Source organism: Strigops habroptila, chromosome 1 (genome assembly GCF_004027225.2).
Source record: "Strigops habroptila isolate Jane chromosome 1, bStrHab1.2.pri, whole genome shotgun sequence".
Taxonomy (NCBI): Eukaryota; Metazoa; Chordata; class Aves; order Psittaciformes; family Psittacidae; genus Strigops; species Strigops habroptila.
In genome coordinates, this window is record NC_044277.2 from 114,995,201 (window position 1) to 115,021,275 (window position 26,075).

General features: G+C 37.7%; 1 protein-coding gene across 2 annotated transcripts in view; it reads right to left on the bottom strand.

The window, feature by feature from the left end:
- GPR158 (G protein-coupled receptor 158) overlaps positions 1-26,075 on the bottom strand; it is a 189,031-nt gene that overhangs the window by 64,985 nt on the left and 97,971 nt on the right. For both annotated transcript variants that reach the window (XM_030503477.1, XM_030503471.1), the window contains exon 5: positions 19,901-19,969. In XM_030503477.1, the coding sequence (XP_030359337.1) occupies positions 19,901-19,969 (69 nt within the window). The remainder of the gene's footprint in view (positions 1-19,900; positions 19,970-26,075) is intronic.

The following is a 26,075-nucleotide window of genomic DNA, read 5'->3' on the forward strand; positions in this document are numbered from 1 at the left end:
AAACAATCAACTTTCTGGAGATTTCTCTCAGTCATATATGAACTCGAGGTAATTTTTAAAGAACGCATAAATCAGCTCTGCTCCTCTTTGCAGCACTAGAGCAGAGCAGCCTGCAGAACCAGCCCTCTTCTGCACAGAACATAGGCACATGCACTATGGATCCACTTCTTTGGGAAACACATCCATAGGCAAGTCACTACTTACCTACAGATGGCTCAGGGATGCTGCAAAGCAGTAGTAAAATAATGGCCTAATTAAGGTGAAGTGGATGTGATAAATGTGTGAGTGGGATTACTACCATGGTTGCCTGGAAGAGCAGGGGACTGATCTCAGTGAAGAAGGAGACCTTTCTTCTTACGTGTTCCCAAGGCAACTCTTTTCCTTCAGATTTTTAACTTTTCCTTCACAGAACTTATATTTTGGGATGTATTTCTGCCATTCTGGTTCTTCAGCATGGACAGAAAAGAAAAAACTCAATCACCTCTATAATTAGAGAACAGCTGAGATAATGGAAGGACTACAGTCAAGGAAACATACTTCTTATCTCCTGACTGAATTTAGGCCCCCATGTGCAGGCGAATGAAGACTACAGCAAACTTCTGTCTTCCTATTTTGACTGTCAGTTGGCCATGGAAAACATACTAGAAATAAATTCTGCTATTGCAGATTTGCTGTTGCAAGGACTACCATTTGTCTAGGCTTGTAAAGCATGCACTGCATTTCTGACCATTGCTCTTGCTACCCAAGAAGTGCTGGGACTTGAGCACTCTTTCAAGTAGGAGCTCCCAGCTCTTGGCATCTGAATTTGAACTCGGACATAGCTGGGCCTTTACATTCCTTGCTATGCACATGCAAGATACAGCCAGATCAATTAATAACATTTTTACTCTTCTAGAGATAGGATTCCTATCTTTCATGCCATTTAACCAGCACACTTAACCCTTAACTAGGGAAATCTGCCTCACCAGCTTTTCAAGTCCTTGCATTAAGGTGAACAACTAGGTCTCAGGAGACATTTGAGTCCTACTTCTGTCACAGCACTTCAGAGGAGGAAAATATTCTTAAACAAACAAAAGCAATACAGAGTAAACACTTAGACGGTGCAAAAATCAATGCTCCCAAAAAACCTCAAGATCCTACAGGCATATATTGACACTAAGATGCTGCAGAATTTTATTCTGTGTTTATGGGTATATGTGTGCATATGAGGGGATAGCTGTAAATAAAAATCAAACTTTTTTTTTTTGGTATGTAAGTTCTACATACACAGACATTTCTTAATCCCTTTTCTGGTTGGCATGTATGCACGTGTGTGTACATAAAATGTACAAAATTATTCCCATGCTTGTATGAGTATTTATCTATCTATATATTTATATACAGAGTAGATTTGCTTTCCTTGTGATTTCTTTTTTGCCTGCAAAATCATGATTCTCTTTCAAATGTTAGCTACTTTTCATACTGATTCTACAGCACATTGATTCCAAAATAGCAGCATAATTCAATTCAAGTGTATCTGTGCCAGTGTTTTCTTCTTAATGAAAAGCAACACAGAACTTTATTGGTATCAGCCTCCCGCAATCCTAAGCAACTCTGAAATACACTTTTAGTGTAGAAGGGATCAAGAGGCATCTCCATGAGCCAGAAAACACTCCTTCACATGGTATGTGAGAAAGTCATATTCTCTATATTCACTCTCCTCCATCACATGCAGCTAGTGTGATTTGATACTTATAATCCCTATATTTCTACAGGGAATAGAAATCTGGAGTGGTGCTTCTACACACCTGACCTAGGGAAGACAAGTGAAACACATAAGTCCAAGACAGTCAGCCTAAGATCCCTCTGTATTCAATGAAGAACATCACAGAGGGCAACTCACATCGTCGTTCTACAAGCCCCAAGATGGTTTATGAGCGCTGTCCACCAGAGTTGCCTGCTTTGCTCCTCAGACTATAAAGGGAGCCTAGGGGTAAAATGTGACATTCAGAGTTGAAATTAATAAAAAAAACCCTGCACTGCAAATAGCCACTCCAAAGTTTTAGTCACCGTTCCCAGCACTCTCACCACTCTCTCCTTCCGAAATGAACTCATATGCAGCTAGTAACCTGGTAGACCATATAAATCACATCCTTCAACTCTGAAATACTACAGAGGAGAACAAGCTGGAAGAAGCTTCAGAACTATTTAGCCTAATTTAATATTTATTACTACTTTAAATTGAGGTTCTCAAAGGAAACAAAGAACTTAGGACAATTCAACTGATTTAGAAAGAAATGGGCCTATAGCACAGTGTATGTTTCACGGATTTTAAGGTAACTATTAGGAAATGCAGAACACAGAAATAAGATGGCAATGAAAGTAACAAAGACATTAGCTTGTTGAGGGCTATGATCTGAATGGACAGGTGTTAGCTCCATTACAGAAGAAAAATACAGAGGTCTTAAAATGAAAAGCAGTGATCTCAGACTAGTCACATTGAATACAAGCTGTCAAGAAGCAATCTCAAGCAGTATATCGGCAACATAGCTGGATGATCTCAGAGAAGCCTGAAAAGGATTCTTTACAGAGTGCAGGAGGAATATTTATTGAAAGGTACAAGAACAACATACTCGACTCTGAAAGATCAGTTCTCAAAGCTTCAACACATGTAGGTGGCAACCAACTAAACAGAGCAATGAATCAGAACACAAATCTCCCTTTGGACATGCTGCACAGAAGTGTGAAGTAGGAGGGATGGGTCTTGGAGCAGATCTTGAGGAAATTGCATGTGGCCTTGAAAAAGTTTAGTCTGTGGAGGTCATTGAGCAGTTGATGAGAAGTCTGAAGTAAAATGGTTCAGGGAAAAGAGGAATCAGGTGAAAAGAGGAGTTGCACATTGTGAAACCACTGACTGGAGGAAACTAAGGGTAATAAATTCTCCACCTCTGGAAAACCAAGTTTCATGACACCTTAATGATCTGTATTGCTGCCCATCACCTAAAAAATCGGCAACAGTAAAATCCCTAAGGGATAATAGGCATATCTCATCTTCCAAGAATCACATTTGCTAACCTTTGCATACATTCTGGCTTTCCATAAAACTGCATTGGCAAATGCACAAGTAAACATATTGATGAATTCTTGATTGTCTGACATGGGCAATTTCTTTTTCAAAAAGAAACAGATAAACCACAAAAGCATTTGAGATGTAAGGTTGTACCGGTATCTTTGATCTTTAATGTCTTTTTCAGTTGTCATAAAAAACATAAAAAACTCTTCTCAGGTCCTAAAGATTTGAATTCAAACACTCAGAACAGCATTAGGATTTGCAGTCTGTTTTGCTGAACTATGCTTTCTCTGTAACTTACTGCTTGGGTTTTTGTGATTAAAATTGCCTTTTAGTTCAATCATGTAAAATAAGTGCAGAAAAATCAATTGTGCATAAGGAAAAGAAACTCAGAGGAGCCAATTTTTCATTACTTTGAAAATTTAGTGGAACTAGACAAAATAACACACCTGTCCTCAGTGCAACAATCAGCAGGTTTCTGAGGCAAGTCCTTGAGAGTTAATGCTTTAACCTGGAAAACAACCAACTTTGAGCTATGTTTTTCCAGTGATAACAGTTGAGGTCCATATGCTACTCACTGCTCATACCTAAAAATAACTTGAGTATTCATTGAGGCAGGTATTAGAAGCCAGGTCTCCCCCTGCTAACCAACAGGTAACCTAACCAATTGGTAAAAATACCTTTCCTACTACACTGTAGAGTTAGAATAATATTTGTGCTTATACCCATTTACTACTGCCTAACAAAGCAATGTGAAATGGAGCATTAGCAGCATAAGAGGCTGAACACTTCTCCTGCTACAGCATTTTAGAGCCAAAGTGCTAAAACCTTCTTCCAGGTGGTACAAGTTTGTATCCTCTGAGCAAGAGAGGGGAACTGAACCCCAGTGTCATATCCAGAATGGAAACAGTATCGAGTGGTATGCTGGATAAAAAAAGCTATCTATAGATTGCTTTTTTTACCACCTATACTTGGTAAGGGTTGCATGAGCACCTGAAGGGAGGGTTCAAATCTGCAGCCCTTTGTGAAGGAAGGCATTTTCCCATGCATTAAAACTAGGCAGATCATAAACCACAAATCCCTCCCTCTTCAGCACGTCCAACTCGTTAAGCTAGCAAAGCGGGCGTGCTGGCTTCTGTGCCTCTGACTGCCAGCACACAGTTCTCTAGCGTTAGGAGTACCCCACTTGACCTCAAGGCACCAAAATTAGGCACTGCAATCTGAAGTTGCAATGCATAACCCTATGGCTAGAAGCTGAGTCCTTAAAAGACTTGCTGTGATAAAAAATGAAACTATGTTAGGAAACACGTTCCCTGCTAATGGCTTAACTAGTGAACCATCTTTGGTCTCCTTTCAGGGACACTCACCAAAATAGCAATAACCAGTACCTGCTGGTTCCCTCCTGTGGCTGCAGCTGTAAAAATAATTATTAGAAATACTGATCTTCGAGGGCAAGATCTCTCATTTGCATTCCTGACACACCTCACCTGCACAGTCCACAAAATGCATTCATCAGCAGACAATGAAACAGCAAAAGGAGGCTTTCTTCCAATGTGCCATTCCTTTCCGAGCACAGAGGGAGTCCTCCAAATATTTCACCATTTACCAAAGAAAAGGCTCACTCTCTACCAGGAGAGACATATTCTACTGCATTTTGTTGTTAGGCAGTCCTCTGCATTTAACACAAATTATTTATTTACATGAACTTCCTTCTTCATCCTCCCTACCAAGCTGCTTGCGGTGCTGGATAAACAACGCAACAATAAAAACAACCTAAAAGCAGAAGGACAAAATATTTAAGAGCAAAATAAACAGTTGTCACCAGAACTAAGAATGAGATGGTAAATAGAAACCAAAATAACCAAACTCCAGTGAGGCAGGGAGAAACACAGCACTATTTTTAAAAGAGAAGTCAGGCTGGTACAAGAGATAAAAAGGCAGACAGCAATGATACAAAACATCCAAGCAGGGAGACCCCATATCTGAGGCTGGCCAAAACAAACACTTCAAGACCCACAGTTAGATGAGAAACTGGGAGTACTGAGAAGGCCATGACCTTGTTTTTCTTCAAGGATCTTGAACACTTACTATATATATCACAACTACTTATGACTTAAAACAAACCCATTCAGGCAAATTTTGACAGGATTGCTTGTGACACGTCTGAGAAAAATGCATTACATTACACAGTCTAAGGGAATGAACCTAGCAAGTTCAGTGTATCATGCTACAAAACTTCATCTACTTTATGAAAGACACACATGGAGGGGAAAAAAACATTTCTTTAAACTTGCTTAGGTAACTACAAAATCTCAAGAATGTCTCCCATGCTCTCTAGACCAACAGAATACTCAGACAATATTTAGCTACAGGGACTTCTCTATCTGCTATTTCTTTTCCTCTCTTTCACTCCGAGTGTTTTCAACTTTTTTCTTTTCTCTGTACTCTACCCACATTTCTTAATCAGTTAAGATTAAACATTACTTGAAGTTAGATTAAGGTTCCAAACTTTTTTTTCATTTGTTGAAAATAAGAGTGTCTTTTCCAACTTTACTGTCTTTTCAATAATTCATTCTCTGACAACTTGTTTGTTTGTTTCATGTCTGTGGCCTTGTCATTAATATAAAAACACCCATATGCTAATTATGGTATAAAATAGGATTAGTTATCTACTATGAAATTAATTTCATGTGTACAAGTTCTTGATCACCTCTGATGTCTGCTATACACATTGGAGAGTTAAAACAGAAATGCGTGCCTCTTACAGAGTTACATCATTGAATATGAAAGGCTTTTGATGCTATGACGTTAGCCCATTTACAGACACTTGAGGAAATTCTGAGATACTAAAGGTTTCTTTTCCAAATGCAGTAAGCACTGATGGCACTTACCCTAAATAGAGGAGATACCCTCCCTGACAAAGGGAGTGCTCCTTATTGTTTATTAACTCCCACAACCAACAGCAGTAATTATAGCCCTTAGAAAGTCATCTTGGCTTGGGGTCAAACTGATCAAGTTTCTTTTCCTATAAACCTAGCAGTCTGGCTTGTCTTTTGGTTCCAGAAAAGTTACATGAAGAGCAGCTAAAAATTAGATATTCTTGGTGACATCTGAAATTTACTGATACCTTACTGTTACCAATACTAAACCTATTAATCTTGACTAAGACTTACATTGTAAGTATTTAGAGTATGTTCTGATGCAGGTATATTCCAAAATTCCTGGATCTTCATAAAATAGAGCATATAACTGTCTAACAGAGCCTTATGTTGAATTAATGGTTAATACCCATATTCCTTAGGGTTTGAAAAGACTTGTTATGTCAGCATTTTGCTTTTTCTTCTTGTAGCAATGACTGGTGATTACTTTAACATAGAGTGCCTGCTACTACAGCAGTAACTTACTTGGATTATGACTTCCAAGATGTAAATACGCCTCAAGGCTTGGAAAGTAGATACAAGTTTAATAAATACAGATATGAACAGCTAACTAAAAAACCTGTACACAGACTTTTACAGATGAGTTCATTACAGATTTCAAGGCAATGCCATCAATAAAGACAGAAAAAAATGATGAGCTGTCTCTCCATGGGTCTGGAAGCTCTGACAAAGCCTCAAAAAAGCATTTCAGTGGTTCAGCATGCAAGCGGCTTTGGGTTAGGAGTGAGCTGAACATTGAGAACACTTCCTGTGTACCCCAATACATGCTATATTTGAAAGGACTAGGCAGTTAACAAATTAAGCAAGATTAGTAGATTTAGCAACATACTACTGGAATATATAAAAAAATTACTTTGAACTCTGACGAATATGACAACTTGCACACTTTGATTGACAGGGGAGAAGAGATCTGAACATTAAACCATAGCTCCAAGGTTTAAAAACAATGGTTATACTAATTATTTCTTACAGAAAATTCCCAAATTTAAAAGGAAGATAAAACTCTAAATAAGATACAACACTCGGAAGAAAAGTGGAAAGAACTTCCTTATGTCAATAAAACTTCCTTTACTTTTCTTCCTGAATGTGATTATAGTCCGTATAAGTACCAGCATATACTATACAAAATATACCTGTTGGATATACATGTAACAGGTTTAAACATGCCTTTCAGTGAAAATGACCAAAAAGCTTTTGATCATATGGGAAAATTAGTATTAATATGCATTTAATTAAAAAAAAAAAAAAGTTAAACAAATAATTACTCAGATTTCTCTTTATCCAAAATTGTTTGTTCACCAGACTTCGTACAAACACCATGAAGCAGAACCAAACCTCTTTGCAATATGCTCTCAGACAGCAGGTGCCCACAATGGTGATGTGCTTCCGCCTGAATGGCAGCTAGCCACGGCAGCCACAGAGGGCATGTCTTCCTCTGAGAAATTCATAACAAAACTTTCCTCCGCCACAAAGCACCAAGATTCCAGCACACCCAAGGAACATGCTCCACCATTGCAGTGGATCTGCCCATGTGCACCATGACACATTCAAAACTTATCAGAATTCATGAGTATGTACACTATGACTATGTTTTGCATTTCCCTTCAGATTACTTTTAAAACCAATGACCCCAACACTAATAAAGTTTCCAGGTATTCCAAATGACTCCTTAGGCTTACTTTTGCCTGCTTTTTAGCTTGCTGCCTTTCTCACTACCCTTCAGTCAATCTCGCATTGGATATATAAAGAAAGGATTTTCTATTGACTGCAACAAATAATAAGAGGAGAAGACAACAAGTAACTGGTAGTCCTTACTTGCCAAGGGGCCTAAGGCATGTAAATGAAGTTACATTAACTTCAAGACTTACACACAGATGTTAGTCACAAAAAACTTGCCTAACCTAGCATGCACCTGAACCCCCTCCAGCACTACCATTCCACACAAATCAACTGTCGTGGTTTAAGCCCAGCTGGTAACTCAGAACCACGTAGTCGCTCGCTCATTCCCCCGTTTCCTCCTTGCCCCGCTCCCGGAGGGATGGGGAGGAGAATCGGAAGAATTTAACTCCCACAGGTTGAGATAAGAGTAGTTCAGTAACTAAGGTACAATACAAAACCACTACTGCTACCACCAGTAACAACAATGATAAGGGAAATAACAAGGGGAGAGGACGCAATTGGTCACCACCCGCCGACTGATACCCAGCCCGATCCGAGCAGCGATCTGGGCCTTTCGGGTAACTCGCCCCGGTTTATATACTGGGCATGACGTGCTGTATGGAATACCCCTTTGGCCAGTTTGGGTCAGGTGTCCTGTCTCTGCTTCCTCCTGGCTTCCCCTCCTCCCTGGCAGAGCATGAGACTGAGAAAGTCCTTGGTCGGAGTAAACATTACTTAGCAACAACTAAAAACATCGGTGTTATCAGTGTTATTCCCAGGCTGAAAGTCAAAAACACTGCACTGCTCCAGCTACTAAGAAGGAGAAAAATGACTGCTATAGCTGAACCCAGGACACCAACCCATGTAACTCATGCCAGTGCGGAACTATGGAACATCTAACTCCCTTCTGAGCCCTCGTTAGCTGTCGGCATGTAAGAGCAAGACTTGCTGGCAAGGCCAGACCAAGGAACTGAGCAACCTCACTCAAGCCATGGAGAAGCAGTTTTAAATCCCTGATCAGTTAGAGAAAGTTCGAAGACCTTTATCTGTAACACCATGCCAACTGTGAGACAGCTCAGTGATCTGAACCTGGCCTGTTCTCAACCCACACTAGCAGAATGGAATTCTGCTAGCAGAATAAACTGTGAATGCAGTCTAAATGGAATGCTTGATTGCATTCACCAGGACAGTCTGTACCTTAGACCTCAGGTCAGGCCTCTAAAATCAGTCAAATCTGAGTTACAAATTCATGGTTCCCTGACTATTCAGTAGAAGACTGAGGCATTTACTTAAGTAAAATTGGGATCTCTTCTGGCTCTTGCTCTTTGACATTGTAAGCATTCCCACTGTTCCCCTATTACCTTAAATCCTTCAGATTGAGAATTTCTAGTGGGAGTGACGGTTTTTCTTCTTACTATTGTCCGCTGCTTTTTTTATCATCTGGTCATGCAAGTGGGGTGCAGCTCCATAGAAATCAGTAGAGTAGTTCTAAAATACAGTCCACATGGGACTGGAATCTGACTTTTTTCTGGTAGTATTTTTATAGTTTAATCTTTTCAAGCCCAAATCAAATATTCTCAGATCATTCTCATAGAATACCTATCATCTCTGGCAGTATAAAAACAGTTGCATACCACCAATCCTTTGAGAAGATGAAAAATTCACCATCAAATATGTCCTTGCTCACATCTTTAATAAAATATTTTTAAACACTTTCATTGTTATTATTAGTAACAGCCATTTGTAATGTGATTCCTACTCATTGATCAGGACCCTGCTGTGCACGGCACAGCTATGCCAAACATCCCTGTACCAAAGACTTCATAATTAAAATATGAGATGAGAAACCACAAGTCAATACAGAGGAAGCACAAGGAAAGAATAAAAGATTTATCTTCTACAATTATGTAAGTGGTGGTTTAGGAAAGGAGAAGAAAGCTTGCAAGGAGTACTGAGATATAACTATATGCAAGCAAAGAACAAGCACTGAAGGTACAATCTGTGGTTTTACAGGTGTCTTCTATAACATGTAATCGTGACAACGAGAGGAAAGCCAGCACTATATCAAAGTACAAGATGTCACTTCTGTCTTGTTTTCATTTCTCTATTGTTAGTTGCTCAACTTTGGATTAATTCTCCTGTTGCTTTATTTGACTTTAGCAGTGTCTTAGTTCTCCGGGCAAAGTTCCCCATTTTGCTTTCTCACTAATATCCTTTCCTTTTTCTCCATACACTGCTTTTACTAATTAAACAATATACAACAAGGCTTTAGAATCCCATCTTATTTAAAAGATTAACACCAAAGAATAATGAAAATTGTGGATGATTGAAATAATTTCATATAAATCTGAGAAATTATACACTGTAAGAGAACTGTATAAACATGTTATTTTCCTCCACTTGCAACTTGTTGTGTGATGAAAAAACATCTCATTTCATTATTTTCTATGGGTTTTTTGTCTGTATATATTACCTTAGAATTGCTTCTTTTATTTTTTTTTTTTTTTTGCTTTGAAACCCACCCATCCATTTCCAGTAAGAGTTTTGATTAAATTGATGTATTTCTCTCTTTGCTTTTTTTTCCCCCAAGAAAGTGCAGAACTTACTGAACTATATCATGCTACTACAGGAAATCTACTTTGGATTCATATTTCAAGGAGAGATCAGTACACAGATAATGTATATTGGCTATGAAGGACAAGATAATTTTTAATAGTTTCCTCAAAACCTGCATATATTTGCAGATCTGTACTTAGTCCCACAAAGACAGTGGATCTAGAAATCAAACAGTTTTTATAAAACACCGTTTGCTGAAAAGACTATTGCTTTTTCTATGTGGGCCTAATATACAGTGTCACATGCAATAAGGTTTATATTACACAGGAAAAAGCTATTTGTTTGCTTTAGTGAACATCTTCTGTTCCACCTTCAGTACTACTGCTACTTCAAGAACTGCCAAGAGGAAATACAGCATATATTATACACTAGTACTTGTTGATGTGCTTGGATAATTTTATATTGCAACTTATATTTTAGTTGTAAACTTGTCTCTGCTCTCATTTAGATTACTCTTTCCAGTTCCCCTCTACAAGTAAAAAGCTAATTTCTTATTTTCATCAGGTAATAACTGGTTTTGGGGTAAAAGCATTGATTTAAATCCCACTAATCCCTTATCCCAGAGTTTAGAAATGAGAAGTTTAAATGTACTACACAGTAATGAAAACTTCCCACTATTATTATTACAAACCTGTAAGATTTTTCCAGTGCAAAGATTTCACTAGTTATCATATCATTTTGCATGTAAACTGAAAACTGCTTAATAACATCTAGCAGTTGGTATTAAAAACCATAAAGATATCATTCCATGCATCTTCTCGGTTCTCAGAATATAGAACAACTGACTAAGGGCAATCTCATCGCTGATGGATGAAGTCTCCTTTCTTAGGGATCTCTTCCAAAAACATCAACTTTTCTCTTTCTCCATTGCAATGCATTGAATTTCTCATCTCTCCTAACCATTAATCATCTTCCATGGTGTGACACTTTAAGTAGATGGTTAGGAAATATTAATGCGTTCACATACATAAAAGAAGAGGGACTGAGAAGAAAAACTGAGTGAGGAAAAAAGCATATTTTAACTCCTGTATTATTCACAGTGAACAGGCTTTGAGATGGAGATTCTGTCTTTCCCTTTTCCTCTCTGTTGATGTGGAGCACTCTGTCAAATGACATGGAAGTTTATAGGTAAGATATCATATTTCATCTCTCAGCTGTACATTTTATACCAGTCTGTGTCTTACCTTTAATATCCTAGCCTCATATTCCAAGGCATGGTGAGTTATCATACCACCCATGTCACTCCGACAGCACTGGCTTACAATTGCACTCAATTTCATATCAGAAACAGCTTGGTAGAATCAGATTATCTAAGTCAAGTCTTCCTTAGGCATGAACTGCTTCTGCTTTCATTTTGCTTCAGCTTCTTCTTGATGCAGATAGCAATAACTCTGAACTACAGAAGCAGGCAACAGTTGAGCCAAGCAAGTTCAGCGAGATTTAACAAGGTTCAGGCTTTTCACTTGACTACAGTTGTTGCTCTGTGCATCTCAGGTATGAAATTATGAATAAACAGTGAGAAAGGACATTTGGTGGAAAAACATGAATATGCCCCTAGTTTCACTGAAAGACACCTGGGTAAGTGAAAACAAATGACAGAAATTTATCTCCCATTAACATATAGTCTCTCAGGCGCTAAACTAATTAGTGAAGGTAAACCACTGACATCACGACTATGCTATACTGAGAATATGTCAAATGTTGAACACAACTTTTAATATTTTCCTTTCTGTTACAGTTCAATCCTGGCTCATCTATATTAGCAAAAACTCTTGTTACAGTTTAATAAAAAATGTGGTATATCATTTTTCATCATTTTCCTGTAAAAGTTCTATCACATTTATATACCTGAGAGAGCTTTCTTCATGTGTTGATTTTTTCATAAACTTAACTCACTGCAGTAAAATTTGAACATATTCTAAAACATTGTGCATATTGACCCAGTTCACTTGCTCAGTGGTCAATGTGATTATCAACAAATGTTTGGCCAAGAAAAACATTCCCATCCTTTCCAGCTTATATGCCACTGAGATCCAACAAGAATTAGATAAAGTACATAATCATTCATTAAGACTTTTTTCCTGTTTTGTTACTCTAATTCAGCAGAAAAGTGGGGCCAGGTAAAGGCTTTCACTAATCAGATTTTTTTCCTACTAGGTGTTCTTCAGTAATTCCTTGGCTTGCCTACGGCACTGCTGTGGTCTCCTGCTCAAGTGCTAGCCAATCCTCTAATGGTTTAGCTTCAGATAGCAGGGCAAAGAGGATGAACTATTATAGCATAGTTCCAGGCACTAGTAAGGACTGTACCATTAATACTTCCAGCACTATTTTCTTCCATATGAATGTACCCATATTTCACCCATTGATAATTTTTGTGTGTCAATGATTAGAAAAATGTCTATGATTAGAAAAGAGCTCCCCGCAACTTCCACTTTTCAAACGTAGCAGATTTTTAACTTGTGCACATGTTATTACACTGTATCAAAAAAAGTTTAAAACTCCTGGCTAAATACTGTGCATTGTTTCTCATGATTGTGGTCAGGTTTTATAATATCACTTTGAATAGAAGATGCTAACGTAGGGTCTTTATCCACAAATTCTTATATATGCAAGGAGCTGTATTATGCAAGTTACTTTAGCAGAATTGAGTAAAGACCACAAGATCTTGCCCTGCTCCCCTCACCACAAAGATTAATTTCACTGAATGAAGGGCTGACAAGACTGTACCACATACGTCCCTGCAAGCCAGCAGTGCAAGACAGTCATTTAAAATAAAAAGGTCAATGAAAACCCAATGTGGCAGTTGGTTCAGGTCACCGACTGCTGTCCTTTTCTCTCCAGCTCTAAGACCTGGCACACACACATACACTTGGCTATTCAGTGAACCTAGATTCTGATGAATGTGTCCTTCAAACTCAGTTCTCAAAAAAGCTTTCAGAGTAGCAAAAATAACACTGTTCTCCTACAATCCTGTACTGCACCTTTGGATCGAGGGAAGGAGGAAATCAGGTTTTGTCTCAGTATCACAAGCAGTGTCACAAGTATTAGTGTGAGAGTCCAAGAAATGAAAGAATAGTAACATCAGTACCTGTACCTTCACTGACCTATCTACAGCCTGCCATTTAGAAACCTCACTATATGTTCCAACAGCATCACATATTTCATCATGATTCAAAACCTACAACCATGTAACTTTATTATGTGCCTGCACACTGCCCAGGTTTTTAAGACCCATCTGCATAAAGCCCTTAGTAACTTCGTCTTATAGCTAGTTTTATAATTGACTCTGCTTTGAGCTGGAAGTTGGACTAGAGACCTCCCGAGGTCCCTTCCAGCTTGAGGTATCCTGTGAATACAGCACAGACATACACAAACACACAGAACTATCTCCTCACCAAATTCCACCTGTATAAATTCTTAGAATTTATTATGTCATAGCTCTATTGAGTTTCCAATAACCCAAACATTTGTCATATACACAGAGATAATTTGAATAAAAAACCCAAAACTATTAGTTTACTAGTTGCATGTTAACTTCAAAAAGTATGTTTGTCTGATAAGGACACTGACTGAGACAAACTATTGCATAAAAGGACAAGGGGCAATGGCTTTAAACTAAGAGAGGGTAGATTTAGACTAGATATTAGGAAGTTCTTCACTATGCAGGTGCTAACACTGGCACTGGTTGCCCAGAGGAGTTGTGGCTGCCCCATCCCTGGCAGTGTTCAAGGCCAGGCTGGATGAGGCTTTGAGCAACCTGGTCTAGTGGAAGGTGTCCCTGCCCATGGCCAGAGGGTTGGAACCAGATGATCGTTAAAGGTCCCTTCCAACCCAAATCATTCTATGATTCTATAATCTTCTGCCCAGCTCCCTCACTTCTCTTCCCAAGCAAGACAATGTACGTATAAAATCCTGTCAACACAGTTATTCATAATCTGCATTTTCCACTGCTGAACATCTAATCCAAATAAAATGGAAAACCCCTTTTCTAGAGTACTAGGGAAATCTGTAGCAATTATCTCAGAGCAGCTAGTTACACTGCGTCCTTGGACTTTAGTGACATGAACACTATACTGAAGACACACAGGTTCTTTAGCTACTGTGAAACAAGAACAATAAAATGACTGGTGCTTATTGTAAAAGCTTTAAAAACTATTTTATGCATAAAGAAGATGTAGTTACATGCTGAAAAAGAATCAAGCTAAAACATCTGGGGTATCAGAGCAGGCTTGTAGCACTAAATGTGTTGGGAAAAGCAATTTTTTTCAGTTGGCCCCAGTGAACATTAACATGTAAGGAATAAACAGTGGCTGAGCTCTTGTAATTCATCCTTTATAGGCATACTTGCGGGACAAATGCATAAAAGTATTATGCACTATTTCATTTTCACATTCATTAATGCCAAAACCAGAGGTTTCCAGTGACCTTCTCACTCTGATCAGGGCTGTGACTGATGGAGCTACTACAGCCTAATCCTCCACTCATGGCTCACTTTTTTCATGCTAATGTATATACATTATGTATGTACGTAATGTATGATTATTTGAGAGCAAAAAGCCCACATCCACATCTAGGCTCCACTGCTCCCCACTTTCTATTCCTTCTCATATCACAAAAGGGATAGGTAGGTCATTCTAGCTTGAGTGTGAGAACGGGAGTAGTACAGTCCCAGAAACAGATCCTAACACCTATTACATGCAACAAGATGTCTGAGAACAAAGTTTATTGCAGGCTTTTGCTACCGAACTGCCTCATGAGCATTAGGAAGTCAATGCACTGCTGCCCAGAAGCTCCATTTCTCCAAACTTATAGCTAGATTGCCTCACTATAACTAGAGGTTTGAAAAAACAAGGGATAGCAGTAAAGACAAGGAATTTGGATTCTTAAGCCAAAAAAAAGAGAAGACTGAAGGGAAAAATCCTAACAGTCCTTAAGAAGATACTCTGCCGCCTCCTAAACTAGTTCATCTTATGGTCTGAGCTTGCTGTTATAAAGATTTTCCTCGCACCATCTAATAAAACTTTCACTTGCTGGAATTTAAACCCAGTACTTCTTATCTGCTATGTCAAGAACATGCAGAAGAAATAATTCCCTTCCTCTTTGTGTCATGGTACTCACTAACTTTTATTACTGGCTATAGAAATTATATAATAATACTGCATGGATTTTGGAGTGCATTTTGGAGTTTCAGTTAAAGTTGACTAGCACTGTGGAAAATTTTTAATATATCAGTTACCTAGGGTAGAACTCATCACCATTTGAGGCAAATACCCCAGGCTTTCTTTATAATCAGTTAAGCCTTGGCCATGATCTAAGTCTAAAACTAGTCCTAAAAGGCCCCGTTTCTTTTCACTAGCTACTTGGTGAGCGTAGAACTGTTTCAGCTATGGATACATATATAAGAAACACAGACTCATAGAAAAGTTTCATTTGTGAGGATGCTCCAGATGTCATCTAGTCCAGCTTCCTGCTCAAAGCAGATCAAGTCACTCAGAGCTGTGCCCAGTCAAGTCCTGTTACCTCCAAGGATGGATATTCCACAGACTTGGACAACCTGTTCCAGCATTTGACCACCCTCACTGTAAAAAAAAAGTTTCCTGGTATCTAAATCAGAATTTCCTATTTTCCTACTTGTGTCCATTAAAGATGTCTAAAATCAGCTGAGAGCTGACCCCTAACGCAATTAACAGGCTACTCTTTTATAATATTGTGCTTGTGCTCACTTTATTCAACGGTCTTTGCAGCATGAAAAGAGTTTTCAAAGCTGTGTTATTGCAAGACGTATTTCAAACATTAGTAAGATATGGAGTTAGAAAAGGCTAGGAAGAAAAGGTTAGGAAAAAAAAAGCTCCACCATAGTTAGTATTTCTGGAAAAGGAAAGTAATGAGAATCCTCCCATCAGATGCCAAGTATAGAAGTTAAGAGACTCCTCCGTAAGACAGTCAGCTTTTGGCTCTCTGTTCAAAAACTAAGAACAAAGAAATATAAGCAAAATCAATTAGAAAGCCCAGTGTTCATTTGGATGAGGTCCATCGATAATTGGAAAGACTAAGTAAAGGGAAATCAGAGATGTTACTATGAGAACTAAAGAAAATATAAGAAATGAGTGTCTCAGAAATGAGAGCTTCCCAGCAACTCCTGGGTAAAATCTATGCATTTGTAATAGACAAAGCTCATCTGCCTGCTTATAATTCAGGAAAGATCCATGTGTTGTTATCAGTACAGCAGAATTTGAATAATAAATTTTGGTGGAGACCATCATTTGCACTTCCCGTTTGGTTAGAAGGGCATTGTAACAGATGTTTTTCTCACCAAAAGCGGCTGGCTGGTGATATTATTTTTCAATTAATGATGCTACACTATGAATAGATTACTGCATGTAGATACAAAAACAATGACAATCAGTGAAAGAAATTAAGCGATTAACAAAGTAGGTTTTGGTTTCTGTTTAATTGGAGGGTAAGGAAAGTCAGAGATGCAATAAAGCCCTTCTAGACACAGTGAAATTTGTATGCTGAAGGCTCTCAAAACAATCCAAGACAGACTGGGTGAATGGATCTAGAAAAACCAAGAATTAGTAAATGTAGAGAGACAGAGAGTAAAGACACAAAGGACTTACAGCAGTGTTGGGAAAATCTAAGGGGATTTTGCTTTTCAAATAAGAATGTAATTTTGCACTGAATCCTTAAAATAACTGCGATTTGCATTATTTAGAACTGAAATACTGTCATTTTCTCTCTTTACATTGTACATGCAATTACATGTAAATTACATGTAATTAAATTACAGCTGTGTAATTCTGCACTTAGCATGAAAGTAAAGCTTTTTGGTTTTACCCTTTTAGAAGAAGAGATGATGCAAAGAGGAAAACAGTCTTATGTTAAAGAACACTTTAATATAGCGATGCTTGTCTGGCCCAAACTTCTGAACTCCATTCTGTATTTTAACTTGCATTTCATGCTAGCTATGAAAACATAGCCTAACGCAGGTGCATAAGAGGTGAGATCTATATTAATTAGCCTTCAATCTCTAAGTACACCTCTATTGAAAAATAAGAACCAAATCAAATAGCTGAAATAACTCTACCTCTGTGCATGTGTATCAGCAGAGAGGTCATCTTTAACCACATCAGCGAGTTACAGAATATTGCCAATTCTCCTCAGAAAAAAATAAAAACATCGAATAATAGAAAGAAGTAACAGAAAGAATAAACAATGGATATGACTCATGAGAAAGATGATCTGCTTTGCACGTATGTGTCTTAACCAATATGATAATTGATAATCTATGCTCTGCACCTTGCTATGAAAACCTGAGTGTGAATGTCAGCTGGTACAAACGAGACTCTCCATTCAGAGCTCAGGTTTTCTTTCTTTCCCACACCATCCTGCTCTGCATTGTATTCCTTTTCCAGACAATAACCAGGTGAGCACATTTAGATATTGTCCATGTACAGCAAAATGTCAAGAGTTCACATTTCCAGGACTCACACCCATAACTGCAGAAACACAGGCTCTTCTTTCTTAAAGATTGTATAATAGACCTCTCTGGCTATGCTTTACAGCCTTCACACATTTATCGTTCCACTGTCTTGCGCTGGATCAGAAGTTGATGAAATCTTCCTTGCAGTGCATTGAGGGATAGCGATATTGAAATCTGGGTATTTCTGTATCAGTCCCAATGTTCTTTTTTTTTTTACAAAACCATATTCTTGCAGTTGATGAAATCAGGATTAATTTCTCTGTCTGAACATTAAGATGATTTCCCACTACCAAACTCTCTACATCCCTCCCCTAAGATCTGGAAAATAGAAACAATAATTTTTTGTTTTTCAGCCTGATCAGGAGTCATAGCCTGATCAGTAATTACCTACATAATAAAGAAGGAGAGCAAACAGTGGAGGAGCACAAAACACAAAAAAAAAGTGTCTAACAGAGTGTGTTCTCAGTGGACAGCTTTATATGGTATAAGAATGAAAAGTGCAGAGAAGAACAAGCTCTAGTCCCAACTTGGCTAATCAGGAATTTTCAGCAAAAGATTTTCCCTCAGAATACATTACATTGTCAGAAAAGAGAAAAAAAAAAAAAGGGGGGGGGCAGGGAAATGTTTAAACATCAGTGAAAAGCTGAGGGGATGATGTGGTTATCAAACCCCTCCCTCTCAGCTCCATTTCCTTTCCTCTCTTCTCCCTCTGCATTTAAAGGTTGTGTGGATGGCCATCTCTTGGCACCTGAAGGTAGCCAGCCACCAAAGAATGTCCTTTGTGAAATAGAGGATCAAGACAAAAACTGGTAAAGAAACTGAAGAATCAGTGACAGATGAGCAGACTGCAGACACAGCAAGAGCTATGAGGCTCCTCGCACACTTCAGAGTTGAGGCTGTGCAAACACTTTTTATGGAGTCTCGGCCTGGGGAAGCCACTACAAGGTCTCAGGGTTCTCTAGGAAAGCACAGAGGAGACAGCCATGGAAAGGAAAGCCCTCGTGTTAATGCTTTATGCTATGAATTTCTATAAATGCTTCACAGCATCTCCACACAGGCTGACGAAGCAGTGTGTGGGCTTTCTGTTCTGCTCACTGGAAAAGAATATGAAAGAAGCACTTGTATAACATAGAGAACCCCAAAACTTTTCTTCCTGGCGACTGCAAAGTGAAAGATGAAAAAACACATAAAACAATCCTAGAAATGCACACACTTTTTCTTCAGAATTTAAAAAGCATGCATGATTAAAAAAAACTGTATAAAAATTCCATTGGGGATTGTGTTTATTATAGTATTCTTCACACCTCATTCAACTACACTTGTAGTACTCTGCTACTTGTTCTGCAACTGCTAAGAAGTTCTGTTTTCCAGCTAGTCTCTCAGTAACTAAATGATGGTCTGTACAAGCACAGAAGATTGTGGCTACTAAGGAAAATAGAATGTGAATATATTTTAAAATAATCCAAAACTCCATCTTTGTTTCTTCTGTCTCCTGATATGCACACTATCAACTTCATTCAATTTACGTCCTTTATCTATTCATTATATTGGTTTTATGTGGCAATTAACAAACTCAGGTTTTCTGGGATTTTTGAAAAGAGAAAGGACTGATATTTGTATGAGTTTTGTGATGTATTCCTCATGTGACTGTGAAATTATTTTTTTTCCTACTTACAGCATAGGGATAATAAAACATCATTTTCCCAAATACATGTTATTGCAAATCTCGCCTAGATTCAGAAACATCAAAATGTATGCCAATAATACCCTGAAATAATTACTTTTTATACTACATTCCAAAGAAATACTTGGTATAATCAGTGTCTTCCTTTTACACCCCTTACATATTTTTCCCACAGGATAGCATAGAGAGGTATCGTCTTTGAAAGCAAAAACTCAGCTTAACCGAGAACACCTAAAAACTTTTAAGTAAAAAACACTGGAAAGTTCCTTAAACCGAAAATGGAGTATTACAAATATAGGAAAACGTTTGAGTGTTCTTAAGAATACTGACTGAACACAGCCCATTTTATAGTCAGATTAAACTAATCGTTACATAAATAGTTTTGACATTTATATGTTCACCAAGGTGATTCAATGTATTAAGATGTCAGCAAGGATGTAATTTTTCAAAAAAGCTATAGTTTGACTTACCGGGAAGTACAGAAGAAGTGATCCAAAAAGAATGGTTTCCAGCAGCACCAGCCCTGAAGCCCTGATACTCTAGAAGACAAAGAACAATACAAACCATTAGAAAATTCTCTCTGTGTCATATTTACATGCTGGGTTCTTTGCAGCAGGCACCTTCACTTCTGTCAGTATAACGCTTCCACAGTAATGCTTATTAAAGTGCGGTATTAAGCTGTCTGTCATATTGGCATGCTCCACATTCCTTAATTCACAGGCCCATTACAATGGTTGTGTTTTACAAAATCCAATTTAAAAAATCATTCTTTCCTAGGTTAGATACTATTCAACACACATTACCTGGATACCTTTTGAAACTGCTAAAATTGCTCTCAAGTGTGAAGAATTATGGATCGTGGGAATTACAGATATGAATTTGACTTTAGAACTTGTTCTGTACTATTTAAATTTCAAGAACTCCTTTGAACATTTTGACTTATTTAATATTAATGACTAGGCTTCTACAATACATATGAATAATCTACAATTTTAATGAATACAGACTGTGCTCTTAGATTGAAAGCACCCTTTATTTTTCCTGAAATTTTGTACTAAAATGTCGATTCAGACATTAACTTGTCAGGATTATGAAATACCATGGCATTTCCTCACTCATTCTAATTCAGTCTTTCCATTATTGTTTTCTTACATTTTAAAATTTCAAAAAGTAAATTCTTTTTTCTAATACAAAATATATTTCAATAAGTTTGATGATTTATGTATAGTGCATCTGCATCTTAAAGACAAAACATCAACACTGCTTCCCATTTCTTTAACCGTCTCGTTCCCCTGAGATACTGTTTCATACACTGCTCTGGAAGAATGCTGTGTTTTCCTGACTCCAAGCAATGCAGGCAGATAGGGCAGCAGAAGAGGCTGCGCCAAGAATCTTTTGAAAAATCCCCTTCTTTTGCATCACAAATTCCTCTTGTGGGCTGGAATCAGTGGTTTGTGGTAATCTCTCTAATGGTTTTAGATGGGAGTAGTTGATCTTTCAGAAGTAAGGCAATCATTAAGAAAATAAACTATCTATCAGAATGGATTCACAGACAAATTTTTGGTGCCCTGAGGTCCAGTTTCTGTTTACTGGTGGAATTTTCTAGATAAAATGCAGAGTTTCAGTGAATCTAGAATCTTATTCAGGTTTCCTATTTCATCATTCATTTTTTCAACTAGTTACTTTTACAGCATCAATGTATTGAACATAGGTTGAAAGACATGGAGAAAATTCTTGGGAAGACTTTTTAATATGAGACAATTATGGAGCTACTCAATTTCTAGCGATGGTGAAATCTGCAGCCATGGTTGTCCAAAGCATGTATATCAGCAGAGACATTAGCAACATCTTACACAAGTGTTCACCTCAAAAATTATAATGAGAAGTTACTACCAATGGGTATTCACATAAAAGCTTGTGCTTTAAGGAAAACACTAAAATAACAGCTCCAGGACCATATTGGTGCTACTGATGCTGTATTAGTCACAGATAAAGCCTGGAGGGAGAATTATGAATGGTTTTCCACTGATTATAATGGCAGCTGTTTGGTTCAACCACTGCAAGATTTTCTCACAAAAATCTTGGGACCACAGCTCATTTCCTTATTTTTTGGCCAGAATAATGTATTCAAGAATCATTATTCTGGCTCCTCTTTTGTATGCTTTTCCAATTCTTTCACTTTTCCTTGTGGATCTTAACTTTAGACTTTCACATTAAGAGTTTCATATTAAGCATTGCAAAACTGTTCTGCTACCTCTCTCTAAAATCGCACCCTGAAACTGAGACATATATATTTTTAGCAAAATTTTCATGGAAATTATATACTTCCATGAAATGTTCCTTAAAAAGAAAAAACAAAACAAAAACCAGCAAAAACCAAAAAAACAAGCAAACCCAAACACCAACAAATACCTAAAATACTGCAAACATCTTCATGAATAGAATATGACTGCATTAACAATTGGTGAAACTTGAATACTGACCAAAAAGTGCAGCTTATATTTACAGTGGGTTCCTACAATGCAAGGCATTGGTTTCAAGAACCCAAATTTAAATGGTTTGGATTTTCTTTTTCTCTATTATGATGTTGGGTAAAGCATAAACATAATCCCAGCAAAAAGCTAGGAAACTGATAACTGAAAAGCCAGTGTCAGGTTTTTTAGGCTCAAGTGATCCCATTGTTCAATGACATATCAAATTCAACTGAGTCAGTACTTTATAGAACTTGTTTCTGTCACTTGGATAGATGGGCAGCCTCACCCACTAGTCTGCTGATGTAAAGATGGTCCAGCACTTCCGTACTGTATTTCCCCATGCAATAGCCCTGCCTCATTTCATATGTAGAAGGATGCTCCAGAGAGACACTCACAAAACATATATATCAACAGACAAAAAATTGCCCAAAACACATTTATTCTGTATTTGTGAGACAGTAATTTGTTATAAGCATCCCTAAGCAATAAACAAAGACCCCAAGGGATGATGCTATCTTCCATGGCTGCTGTAATAAAATTGTTAACGTACCCATATTTCTGTATTCGGATGCATTCAACTTTTTCAAATAGCACTATAAAAATCAATACATATAGACAACTTCTCAAAACTGCTTTCTGCAGACACTTCTGATCTAGTATAACAGCAAAAAGCTGGAAATGAATGTTTAGATGCTGGTTATGAAGTCATCAAATGGAATTCTTCCAGGTTACTTTAGTTAAGAAGTGACTAGACTCCCAATTATTTTATAGCTTAACTGTTTGAAGCTATGGATCATGGACACTGCTTGGATATGCATACTAGAAAGTGCAAATATTTTTATAAATTATAAATGCAGCATGAGTTGTTTCACACTTCTAATGAACACATAAATTTAGCCTGAGCAAGATTTAAATTTCGTGTACGGCAGATGAAAAAAAAGCTTAGAAAGATTAGAAAAGGTTAAAATTTGCCTCTGATAGCAAAGATTTCACACTGTGTGATGTCAAACTCCCAGCAATACAGCATAAATTAAAAAAAAAAAAAATAATTATAGGACCGTGTCCACAAGACTCCTTTTGTGGCCCCAACTCTGCCATTGCTGGGATCTCCACACATTTTGAGACAATTTTTCTTCACAACGTCTTTGTAAGACAACAGCACATTATTCATTGGGAATTACTTCAGAAGGGTCTGCCCAACACAACACACAATACTGGCAGAGGTCATTGAACTCACATCTCTCACAATTGATCAATACTCAAACCACTGAACAATCTTTTTTTTCTTATTTTGTACAATGCATCTGTAAATGCCAGAATAGCCACAAAAGCAGCTGAAATGGGTATCATAAGGAGAAGATGGAAATGATCTAAAAGAGCTGGTCTTCAGTCAGCTTCTGTGTGAACACACTTTTCTAAACAAGGCCTTTGCATCCTGATCAGTCTTTTATATCAAGCTTTTTTCCAGGCAGTGTAATCATAAGATAACCTGCAGGGGCAAAGAACTTCAGTGTTTCCAGCTTTTCTTCCAAAACAATGAATTAACCCATGATTTTCTTGTCACCTGTGTTCTGGTATAAACCATTCTCTGTGAATTCTGCCTATGTACTTAATTCAAAATGAGCTTTAATCCATGCTTTGCCTGTCTTTGATACCTGGAGAATGGGGGTTTTAACCCAACATTACAAATACCACAGCTGCTTTTAACATACATTGGAATTTTTGCAAATGGAGTAGACATTCTGGCAGAGATGAATGCCATTCACAGCAGTGAAGAAAAGCACAACCAAAGAACTATTTTTACATAAGTGTAGAGAAAAAAAAAAAAAAAAGGATGGAAACAGGAGTATCATAATTATCCCAAACTACATTTTTTGAAACTCTGATTTTTTATTTTCTCTGCTGCAAAGATATTTTAAAATCAAAAAAAGTAACATGAAAACTTTTGATTTAGAGAAAACACATACATCAATTGAAAAAATATGTAAGACTTTTTTCTTCCAATAACCTCCATGACAGCCCAAGAGGTATGGTCCAGGAAGCAAGGTTTTCATCCAGCACTGAAGCTTTAATAACAGGGAAGAGCTAAAGAGGAGAAAATCAAACTCAAGCAGGATGTTTTTTAATTAATTTATTAGATAAAGATATTCTATATTAGATAGACAGTATTGCCAGCAGTCTCTGAGCACCAATTTTTCCACCAAAAGTTGAATCTTCCACTGTACAGACTTTGCAAATGCAGGACTCTAAGGCATTGCTGTGGACAGCATCCCAAATGATTAATTTTATGGGAATCTGCAAGATACACAGCAGTGAATATGCCCACATACCTCAGGGGAAAAGCCTCTGCTCTTCTAAGAAAACAAATAAAAGAATGGGAACAAACGATAACCTAAAGCCTCCACCAACTGATGTCCACCTGTATGGTCTGCACAATTAAAGTTCTCCAATGAAATTCACAGAAATCAAGGAATTTTAGGAAATAGCCCTGAAATTGCATGCAGTGGGGTTTTCTTCCACTTGCACGTAACGTTTGCTTAACTCCTTTTTCTCTTCCTTAACAGCTGCTTGGGTTTTTTGCATCTGCCTTGCTTGCTGGCATTTATTTTGGTTTTTGCTTATTTATTGCTGGCTGTTCATCTTGTGTACAGTTTGTTTATTGCCACTTCGTCTGTGTGCTCATTTCCTTTTTGGGGTTTTATTTCTATGTTTACTTATTTGTGTCAGTAAAACTGTCCTTTCTGGGTTTCCTTGTCTCACTAAATGGTTACATATTGCTGACACCTAAGTGATATTGCAATTTATTTTGCTTCTAGTTTCATACTAACTTTCATACTTAGCTTAGCTACCTCTACCATACATTTTCCACATTCTCTAGGTTTGTTTGCTTTTTAATTAACTGAGATCTTAGTTAAAACAACATTATGATGGTGATGAAGATGTACAAGGAGGAAAAATAAATATTGAATTAGGCGTTAGCTTCAATCCAGCCTTCATCCAGAAACACTGGAATCAAACCAAAAAGAAGCAATTTAAATAGTATGGTAGGTATTACATTAAAGGTCAAGGCCAGATATGTATTGATATCTACCATCTTCTGAAAGAAGATGAAGTAACACCACACAGCTAAGTAAAATGGTAACTACTGAGAAAGTCATCAATTAGCTGACTTAAAGCAATACTATTCACTAAAATTATGTCCAGGAGAGTCTTACAATTAGAAGTTTCTTGTTCTAATCTACTTTATCCAAAGAAAGTAAATAAGGAAAGTTCCAAGTCTTGATATTCTCTATGACACCTAATAAAGGGAATATGAACATTACAAACAACTACTCATGAGCTGAAAGAAGATTGACATATCTTTTTCTTTTCACAGTTCCCGTTATCAAGCATGCTTTGTATCTAATCACTAAACACTCTAATATGCCACAATGTGCATAATAAAATCTAACTAGTCTCACAGAATCACTGACCAATAGAAATATTTGTTGAAATGGAGTTCTACAAGTAATCTAGCCCCACACTCTGGTCAAAGCAGGAGTATTGCCAACACTAGACCAGGTCAGCCACAGCTTTGTCTATTCAAGTCTTAAAAACCCTCAAGAGTGGAGCTGGGGAACTGATGTGTTACCCAGCTGACTCTGGTCTGGCACTTCTCTCCTAGTGTGAAAGTTTTTCCTAATGCTCAGCTTAAACCCCGCAAGCCATAATTTGTGACTGTTGTTCCTTGTTAATTCCATCACTGGCCATTACTAAGGAGAGTTTAGATCTGTCTTTGCAACCACCTTCAAGTAGGCTGCAACTAAATTGCCCCTTAGCTTCCTCTTTGCCATCCTACCAAAGCTTAGCTCCCTCATGCTCTACCAATACATTTTATGCTCTAGTCCCCACTAGTAGTCATCCACTGGACCCTCTCTGGTTTTTCCACACTCTTTTTGAACCATTGAGCTCAAACATAGACCCAGTATTTCAGAAGCAGCCTCACTAGAACTGAGGAGAGAGAAATAACAGCTTTCCCCTGTCTGCTGACCATCCTCCTGTTGCCCACTAGATGGTTTTCCTGGATTGTGGCAGAGCTCACTGTTGACTCATAATAAGCCCGATTTCACAGGAGTTTCTTGGTCTTCTCCAGCCAGGCTGCATTTGATTAATGAAAGTATCAGGATAAAAT